At 42.2% G+C, this 10495-nt stretch overlaps 1 protein-coding gene across 2 annotated transcripts in view; it reads right to left on the bottom strand.

Moving 5' to 3' along the window:
* The window catches only part of Cap2 (cyclase associated actin cytoskeleton regulatory protein 2), a 177176-nt gene that overhangs the window by 3935 nt on the left and 162746 nt on the right, over nt 1-10495 (bottom strand). For both annotated transcript variants that reach the window (XM_008847062.3, XM_008847061.3), the window contains 3 exons: nt 8793-8916; nt 7996-8078; nt 566-706 (listed from right to left, as the gene is read on the bottom strand). In XM_008847062.3, coding sequence (XP_008845284.1) covers nt 566-706; nt 7996-8078; nt 8793-8916 — 348 coding nt within the window. The remainder of the gene's footprint in view (nt 1-565; nt 707-7995; nt 8079-8792; nt 8917-10495) is intronic.

Genomic DNA, 10495 nt, shown 5'->3' with positions numbered 1-10495 from the left:
CACACACACACACACACACACACACACACACACACACACACACGGTCTTTATAAAGATTCCAGATTCTCGGGCCCTACCACAAGATTCCAGAATTCAACTCTAGGTTTCTGCAGGGTTTGGAGCTGGCCTTCCTCTCAAGCTTCCCAGCAGATTCTTATGTTAAGAGGAACAGTTTTGGCTTCGGTGCACCAACACGCACTAGTCTCCTAACTAGTCCTTCTTCTCCCTCAAAGCGTTTTTCTTTCTCTTTCGTTTACCTCCAACAGAGCAAAGGGAAACATTCAGTCCTAAGTAATAGGAACTCAGACAGACACACGCTGTGCTATCTGAAAAGGGCTGGGTCATTCAAATGATGATTAATAAGTTGCTTTAAGAGCTCAAACACAGGAGTTAACAGAAGTGGGACTGTGTGGACTACAGCTCCAGATTCCCTCACCTGCCTGAGAAGGAGTTTATAAATGATGCTCAGTGCTTGGCAGCTGATTAACTGCTTTCTAAGAATGCCAGTAACAAAGGCTGAAGGCTTCACAAATGGTTCTTGAGGACCTTTCAGGAGGCACTTACATAATCGTCATCCTGAGGGACTAGGACATTCATCTCAGATGACTTGGCGCTCACGATCTCACAGTCCAGCGCGTCTTTGCTGAGATACAGGTGGCACCCTTCTGTCTTATTAATGGAAATTGTTGGCACTCTCCCCATTACCTGAAATAGGAAAAGAAAAACTTGGGACCTGAGCAAAAGGAATAAAAAATGACCATGTTCCCAAACAGAAGCACTCTTGAATTCCTCTTGGTTCCAGTTTGAGCTTAGCCAAGCATTAGGAATCACAGGGCAGTGCTCTCTCTCTCTGTGTGTGTGTGTGTGTGTGTGTGTGTGTGTGTGTGTGTGTGTGTGTGATGGTCACCTTTCCACGCTGGGCATTGTAGGTGTCATTTGGGGACAGAATGAAAGGACCACACAAGGGAATCCTCAAATCTCAGGGTCTCTTTCTTGAGATGAAATTAAGGGATTAATTTGGAAGCAGAAGGCGAAATGTTCAGAAATGCTTCACACCCTGCTAGAGCATCTGAAATGCGTATCTGATTTCAAGATAAAGGCAACAAGATGCATTTGCTTTCATGTGCTTAAAATTTAAGTTTTGACAGTTATCTGTGAAACTTGGACTAAAACAAATACCAATACGAACAGGTCACAATAAGATTATTCTCAAATAGAAATCGAGTAGGTGTTTCCTGAACTTCTGAGAAAGTAAGAAACACTACAGGTCTTCTCACAGCAGTCCTGTGCTGGGTAAGAATCTCGAGGCTGAATGCGAAGTTCGAATGAGATAGGTGTCTAGGTATTTTGAGGTGTACTCATTTCAGAAGCCCAAATAGGGGGCTTAGCTCAGGACACTCACAAAGAAAAAAACAGGAGCAGTCCTTTGTACTGTTTACTAATATCCAAGTCCTGTAAAAATTAGGATCAGTTTTAAGTTTCTCTTCTAAGAATGTTTTCAGCCCTCACTCCAATCTTCATAGGGGCACACACTGTTCTCCCAAAGACCATATTACAGCTCTAGAATTTTCCTTCTTGTAATGGTAATCAAAGCGATAAAGACATCTCCTCTTTCAACCTGAAGAAAAGTCTGACTTGCAAGCCGAAAGAACAAATCCTGTCGGTGCAGGTGGGGTAAAGAATTCCTTGGGGGTGTCTAGCCAGGTCACCATCCTCCTCTCTCTCCTCCTCTTGTTCCATAGAAACTGGACACTGAGTTGGAATCGAACCCCAGAGCAAGAAAAAGGTAGAGCTGGGTGGTTCAAGGTCAGGTAATAACAGGGCTCTGCCACAAATAAAATAGTGTATACATGTGAGTGTGTGTTTTAAAAATGTGCCAATAGTCATGTTTTGATAATTTCTAGATTTCCGTATTTTATGATGACAAAGATCATTTACATACTAACCAGAAGTCTGCTAGCCAAGCAAAGGAAAGTGATAAACTGTCAGGGAGTCCTAGAGGGTTTGCTTACAAATGGGGACACATGAGCTAAGCCTAGGCCAGTGCATTTGATTTATATTTATATACTGATAGATCACGTTAAACTGCTGAATTGGAAAAGGTTACCATAACATTTTAAAGACAGCCATGGTGTGCTAGGAACTACACATTCCATAGTGTCCTGGTCAGTACTGTGTTGGACTGCATTACACATACGTCTTCCTTCCCTGGTAGCCCAAGCAGTGTGAGAAGAGTGATTGCTTCTTGTCAGGAGAGCTAGGCCAAAGAACTCCTTCTCTGAGCAAGAGAGCCAATGCCGAGGCCAATGCTCTGACACTGAATTCCTCTCTCGTCCCCTCCCCTCTCCTCCTTTCCTCTTCCTTTGTCTCTTTCCTTCCTTCTATTCCCCTTCCTTTCCCTCCCTCCGTCCCTCCCTCCTTCCGCTGGAGATTGGATCAAGGTCCTCACGCATGCTAAGCACACATTCTCCTACTGAGCTACACTCTCAGACTAATACTATTTTTAATGAATTCATTTCTTCCTAATAATTTAACGTTTTCCCACTAACTATTGCTGTCTTTCTACCGTTCCCTAATTTGTATATTTTCCTAGGACATTTTGCCCCCAGAATAGGATTACTGTGTCAAATCAGATGAATTTTAGTCTTTGTCTTTTTCTTCTCTTTCAATCCTTCAACAACATTATTGTGGTAAAATCTGCAAACATAAAATCCACCCATTTTAGTGATATTTCATAAATGTACAGAGTTGTGCAATCATGACTGCAATCTACTTTTAGGATATGTCCATCATTCTAAAAATATCCCTAATGGCTACTTGAGAGTCAGTCCCCATCTAGGCCCTAGGCAAAGGGTAGTCTGATTTCTGTTTCTATTGTGCCAAGGTCTTTTTCAAGCGGTTTATTAAATGATTTAACCAGGTAATGGCATTCACTTGGCCTGAACATTCAAAGTTCAAGCAGGAATCAGCCAATGTTTTTCTCTTGTCTCTGAACTGCTCTGTGGAGTTTCCATCCTTTCTGTACAGGGAACCACTTCCAGAGGTGATTTTTCACAATGAGGTTCACATCCTTTAAAATTTTACGAGGTATTTTAGGCATAGAAGCATAAAAAGATTAATGAATACAAGTATGTCTTGCAACAACTTTATTACAGTATTACATTTTGCCCCCCTGCTTCCTTTTTTTAAAATTTCCTTTCCTTTCCTTCCCTCTCTGCCTCCCTCCTTCCTTCCTTTCTTCTTTTATTTATTTTTCCTTTTTGTTTTTGGTCTTTTTGAGACAGGGTCTCCCTGTAGCCCTGGCTGTCCTGGAACTCACTGTGTAGACCAGGCTGGCCTTGAACTCACAGAGATCCGCCTGCCTCTGCCTCCCCAGTGCTGGGATTAAAGACGTGCGCCACCACGCCTGGCTTTTTCTTTTTTAAACAGGGACTGATGTAGTTCAGGCTGAACCTGAATTCACTATGTGGCTAAGGATAGCTTTGAACGCCTGGTCCTCCTGTCTGTTATCTACAAGTGCTGGGATCCGAGGTGATCCATCACATCTGGCTTTATTGTTGCTGTTGGTTTTCTTTTTTGAGACAGGGACTCATGATGTAGCCCTGGCTGGCCTAGAACTTGCTATGTAGACCAGGCTGGCCTCAAACTTCAAGGGATCCACTTGCCTCTGCCTCCCACATGTTGGGATTCCAGGTGTGTGCCATCACATTCAGCTCCTGTTCTAAGAATGAAAACCCCACACAAGTATCATGGAAGTCCCTTGGATACCATCCTCTACCTTACGTTCCCTCATTCCCTTCCTGTTCCTTCCCTCCTCTTACACAAGTTTATGATCGACCACTCTCTTGGGTTCAGTGACTAAGAGTGCACTTTGACCTCTCTCTCTTAAGTGTGCTTAATGTGTGCACTGTTTTGCACACTCAGTATTTAAAAATAAGTGGATACCTTACACAGTGCCATTCTGTAACTTGCCTTTTTCAATGAATGCATTTTTTTGAGATTTACCCGTTTTGGAGATTTACCTGTTTTTATACATATAACTATAATTCATTCATGTAAACTACTGAACAGTAGTCTACTGGGAAGATTATTTACCAGTTAATGGGCATTTAAAAGTTTTACTGCCATTATGAATGATCAAGCAGTAAACATTTTACAAGTGTCTCCAGCCTAGGTTCTAGAGCTCCTTTAGTATATGTACATAAAAACATAATTATTCAGTTACAGGCAGAAGGCAGGGCATTATTAGACGGTGTCAGTTGCTCTGCACTGAGTGCTAAGAGGTTCATCTATCACACTGATATATTAGTGTCCTCAGCAGTCCATTTCCTTAACACACCTACACATCAAACTCTGTGGATAGATTTAGTCCTCCCCTTAACAGTAAGTTCCTACAGATGCCAGATTCACTAAACAAAGCACTTTTCAAAGTAAGGGCATTCCAAATGTAAAACAGATGAGTGTGAAAATAAATTTGTAACTGTGGCATTTTTTATTTCTCCTTTTAAATTTTTTATTTGTTATTTTATTTTATGTATGGGTATATTGCTTGCATGTATGTAAGTGCACCTATGATATACAATGTCCGGGGAGATCAGAAGAGGGTGTTGGATCCCCTGGAACCTGAGTTACAGATGGTTGTTAGCTACCATGTGGGTGCTGAGAACCAAACCTAGGTTCTCTGCAAGAGCAGCTGGGGCTTTTAACCACTGAGGCATCTCTCCAGCCCTTATTTGATAGGCTAGCATATTTCCATATATTCTTTTTTTTTTCTTTTTTTTTTTTTTTTGAGAACAGGGTTTCCCTGTAGCCTCTGCTGGCCTGGAATTCACTATATGGACCTGGCTAGCCTTGAACTCACAGAGATCTGCCTGCCTCTGCCTCCTGAGCACTGGGATTGAAGGCTGTACCACTATGCTTGGCTAAACCAGTATTTTTCTTTATTCCCTGTGCTTTTGGATCCTAATTAGTATCTAGCCCGGAAGCCATAAGGGTTTTTCTTCTGTTATTCTAAATGTTTAGAAGTATCTAATTTTATAACTAGAACTTTACTTGGGAATTCAGTTGATGTTTTTCCACACAGCTAAGCAGTTATCTAAAAACCCATTTCTGGGTATAACCTGTGTATTTCAGGGCTCATTAGTCTGTTCCTGTATGATACTTTCAATATCTGGTGTGCAAGTCTCCTCACTTTGTTCATCTGCTTTCAAAATTTAAAAAATCTATTCTTGTCCACTTATCTTCCAAATGGGTTTCAAAGTTTTTTTTGTTTGTTTGAGACAGGGTCTCCCTGTAGCCCCAGCTGGCCTGGAACTCGCTATATAGACCAGGCTGGCCTTGATCTCACAGAGATCCGCCTGCCTCTGCCTGCCAAGTGCTGGGATTAAAGGCATGCACTACCACGTCTGGCCCTCAAGGATTCAAAAACTATTTGTTTGTTTATTTATTTATTTTAATTTAATGTGTATGAGTGTATTGCCTGCATGTTTGCAAGTGGATCCATGTCATGCAGTACCTGTGGAGGCCAGAAGAGGGTGTCAGACGCATAGCTATTAGCCACCATGTGGGTGCTGGGAATCAAACCTGAGTCCTCTGCAAGAACAGCCAGTGCTCTTAGCTGGTGAGCTGTCTCTCCAGCTCCAGATTTTCTTAAATAAAAAATCCTGTTGAAATTTTTGAGCTGACTTTCACTGAACGCCTTTCTGCTCATTTATTTTTTATTTTTTAAAAATATTTTGTTATTTTTATTTTATGTGTATGAGTGTTATGCCTGCATGCAGACAAGTGCACCTCTGTCGTGCAATGCCCGTGGAGGACAGAAGAGGCTGCCAGATCCCCTGGAACCGGAATTGGGGACAGTTGTTACCTACCATGTGGGTGCTGGGATTCGAACCCAGGTCTTCTGCAAGAACAGTGTTCTTAACTGCTGAGCCACCTCTCCAGCCCCTCTGCTCATTTATTTACAATCATTTTGTGTTCTTCACAAATATTTTCCAATTCTTTGTTGATTTATTCCTTGGTCCCCTTCAGTTTTGTTGCTACTTTGCATTACATTTCCTAATACTTATTTGTGGTATAAAGAAATGCTGTTGGGGGCTGGAGAGATGGTTTGGTGGCTAAGAGCACTGGCTACTCTTACAGAGGATTTGGGTTTGGGTCCCAGCAGCTAACAACTGTCCTTAACTCCAGGTCCAGGGGATCTAACACCCTCTTCTGGCCTCTGTGAACATTGCATGACATGGGTGCACTTACATGCAGGCAAAACATTCATACACATAAAATTTTAAAAATAAAACTTTTTTTTTTTGGTATTGATATGTCTCTGTCCTGCTGAATGTTTCTTTTGGGTTTATAGTTTATTGAGTCTCTTAGATTTTATATGAAATGATCATTTCATTGGCATACGAAGACATTTTTATCTCTTCCCTTTCAATTATATTTTTCTCCATTAATTTTCTTATCTTATTTCAGGGGTTAGGACCTTCAACGTATTATTGAGTAGAAGCAAGGGCAGGATGGAATCTCTTCTGACGTTAATGGCAATTCTTGTAAATGAAATACGATCTTTGCTGTAGGATTTCAAAGACATCTTTTATTTGATTACAGCATGCAGTGTAGCTCTCTTTCTCCGGGATTATCAGATGTGGATGGAGAGGTACTTTAGTATCCAGACCTCAGCCTGCTCTGTCAGAGCTGTTTCAATACAGTGGATGCAAGCAGAACTAAGTTCTTAAATGGCAAAGTGAATATATAAGTGTAAAATGTGCAATTAAATTAGCGCTAATTAAAAGTCTGAGTGGAAAGAAACCCAGGAAAGAAAAAGAGAAAGATTTATACAACCAGAATCTAATTTTAACAAACATCAGGAGGGTACGTCAGATAGCAAAGGAAAATTAACAACATGAAAAAAATGTAATCAAAGAGAAAAGTTAGACTTGGTCAAAAATCAGAAATCTGTTGGGTATTGTAAAATCTTATTTGGCAAAACCACAATTACTAAAAGAGCACAGATTTTCTCTTCCTTTACATGTTCAATTCCAGTGTTACTTCCTGAGTTTTTCTGGTGATCTCACTGTTTTTTTTTTGGGGGGGGGTCTTTTTGAAACAGGGTCTTCCTGTAGCCCCAGCTGACCTGGAACTCACTTTGTAGCCCAAGCTGGCCTTGCCTTGAACTCACAGAGATCTGCCTGCCTCTGCCTCCAGAGTGCTGGGATTAAAGGCGTGTGCCACCACGTCCAGCCATCACACTGTTTAATATACATTTTTTTCTTCCTTCTTACTTAGGACTATTTTTTGTCCTCATGGGGGAAAATTCTCTTTGGAACAGTGGTATCATAATAGAACAATCTTAATTTTTTTTTTATTCATGTAGTAGCTGATCCATCCGATCATGTATTTGGCAAATATTTATTGAATGCCTACTACATACAGGTACGATGTTAGTCTTTAGAGCTGTGAAAATTACATAGCTGTCTTAGTGTTCTTGTTCAGTTAGTGCTGTTGACTGAACCCAGGATCCTATGCATGTTTGTAAGTGATCTACCCCTGCGCTACATCCCTAGCCCCAGAAATAGAGATGGTAAAGCCAGTACTTGTAGTACAAAATGGGATGTGTTACTAGAGATTGAACAGGAGAAACTAATGTTGTCTAAGAAGGACAAAGATTCCCATAAGAGGTGATGATGGAGCTGTGTTTAGAAAACTGGATTTTTAGCCGGGCGTGGTGGTGCATGCCTTTAATCCCAGCAAGATGGAGGCAGAGGCAGGTGGATCTCTGTGAGTTCAAGGCCAGCCTGGTCTACATAGTGAGTTCCAGGACAGCTGGGGCTACAGGGAGACTTTGTCTCAAAAAGACCAAAAAAAAAAAAAAAAAAAAAAAGAAGAAAACTGGATTTTTTTTCTGGGTGGACATCTAGGAGCAACACCCCTCAGATGGGTGGTCAGTCTATGCAAAGCCATGGCCAGGGCAAAGCATGGCTTCAAAGGCTGCTTACCTGGATCTGAATGTCCCTGGAATTAATCACTTCTACAATGCCCACCACATTGTCAAACACAAGGCCAAATTTCTTGCAGTTATCTAAAGAGGTAAAATAAAACTCCAATAAATACACATAGCTTTTCTATAATGCAGTTCATCATTGGGGCTGGAGAGTTGGCTCAGCAGTTAAGAGTGCTTGCTGTTCTTGCAGAGGACACAGGTTTGGTTCTCAGCACCTGCATCAAGCAGCTCAAAACCTCCTGTAACTCTAATTCCAAGGCATCCAATACCTTTCTGCCTCCTTGGGCACCTGAGTGCCCATAAACTCATGTAAGCCCACCCACACACATGCACATAAATGAAAAATAATCTTTCAAACACATTAAAAAAAAACCATCCAAGCTGGGCGTGGTGGCACACGCCTTTGGTCCCAGCACTCGGGAGGCAGAGGCAGGCGGATCTTTATGAGTTCAAGGCCAGCCTGGTCTACATAGTGAGTTCCAGGACAGCTGGGGCTACAGGGAGACTCTGTCTCAAAAAGACCATTAAAAAAAAAAAACACAAAACAAACCCAACAACCAGTCGGGCGTGGTGGCACATGCCTGTAGTCCCAGCACTTGGGAGACAGAGGCAGGTGGATCTCTGTGAGTTCAAGGCCAGCCTGGTCTACATAGTGAGTTCCAGGACAGCTGGGGCTACAGGGAGACCCTGCTTCAAAAAGACAAAAAAAAAAAAAAAAAACCAACAAAAAACTAACAACAAAAAACCCCCAGCAACTCATCATTTCAAACACACAGCTGTAGTTTTGCCTACCGACAGTAATGGAATTTATTTTCCCTTTTATCTGGACAGTAGATTTGTCACATTTGAAAATGTAAGCCACTTGTTTTAGTTCAGTCTCTGAAATGACAAGGTCATTCCTGTCCTCCTGGTATTCCTAAAATTAAAACAGATAAGAAAATTAAATGTAAGGATATATAAGGATGAGCTGAATCCACCATGTACTGATGTTGCTATAACATTCAATAGGACAATGGCTTTTCAAACAGACTTTCGTCTAGAACCATCTCCTTATGGATAATCCCCCAGGTCTTAGTTTGTGATTGCAGTTTCAGAAACGGGTGGATCACTGCCTGGAAGTGGGTATCAATTTGCCAAGTCAGGTGTTGGTGCCCTGTCTGAGTGCTGGAACAGGGGTGTGAGAGCTGTGGAGACCTTGATGCTGTAGCAAACTCTTCTGTGTCCAGCAGGAGATGGGGCTGGTGAAGGGGCTCAACAGTTACCCAAGCTCCAGTGCCTTTTTAGGTCCTGGCAAGTTTTCTAGGCACTTGGCTCCTTAATCTTTAGGGAAGCTCTCTGGATTGGTAGGGGACACCAGATTTCATCCAATCCAATGCATCTATGTTCTGCTCACACAATTAACCCTGAAAGTGGTGGGTGACAGTGGTGGCTTAGGAACAAAATGTCCTGTGGCCAATTGCAATAGGGCACAGGCCCCTGAGGCCCACATGCTAATGGTTTCTTTCCTGCCTGATTAAAAGTTACGGAAATCATTGGGGCTGGAGAAATGGCTCAGTAGTTAAGAACACTGGCTGTACTTGCACAGGACCTGGGTTCAGTTCCCAGCACCCACATGGCAGCTCACTAAGATCTGCAATTCCAGTTCCAGGGGATCTGATGCCCTCTTCTGGCCTCTGCAGGCAATTCATGGAAGTGGTACACTTCATACATGCAAGCGAAACACTCACATATGTAAAATAAAAATAAATTTTACAAAGTGTAAAAAGTTATGGAAATCAGTTTTCATATTCATAGGGACAGAAAGCAGACTGGCAGTGGCCAGGGTGTGGGAGAGAGGAAGAAAAGTCATTGTTTAATAGAGTTCTGCAAGGTTCTGTAACATTGAAAGTATTTCTTGGATGAATGCTGGTGACAGAGACACAGCAGTGTGAAGGTACCCAACGCCACAGAAATATATACCTAAAGATGGCTAATGGTGAATTTTATGTTATGGGCATTTTTTTTTGCTTTGAAGAATTATTTTTTATTTATTTATTTATACACCCACTTCCCAGGTAGCACCCTCCCATAGCCTCCTTCCCCCCACTAGAGCCCTTATACTCTGATATCCCTGCTACTGTCTGCTGTGTTGTTGGCACCCCTAGCTGTTCCCCACTACTTGCCTTTCTGGTGAATCTAGCCAGCCTATCTAGAGGTCTTTGTTTTAGGAGGGTCAGCTGTTCCTCATCTAGTAGCAATCAGTTGTTAATATTCCTTTGGATAAGATTGGGGTCTGCTCTTCATTTTCCCAGTTCTGTGCTGGGTTCCTGTCTGCCTGAGATTGCATGGGACTTGTGTATGCTGACACTTAAGCCACAGAGTCATATGAGCAGGTTCCCAGGAGCTTGTAGGACTGTTTCCATATGGTCCTGCACCTCCTCCCTGGCTCTTAAAATCTTTCTGCCCCATCTTTCACAATGAGCCCTGAGCCCTGGGTGGGTGGATTTTAAGCTGAT

The sequence above is a fragment of the Nannospalax galili genome, unplaced genomic scaffold (assembly GCF_000622305.1).
Source record: "Nannospalax galili isolate Female #2095 unplaced genomic scaffold, S.galili_v1.0 scaffold923, whole genome shotgun sequence".
NCBI classification, from domain to species: domain Eukaryota; kingdom Metazoa; phylum Chordata; class Mammalia; order Rodentia; family Spalacidae; genus Nannospalax; species Nannospalax galili.
The sequence above is the reverse complement of the archived record's forward strand: the minus strand, read 5'-3'. Positions and strand labels throughout refer to the sequence as shown.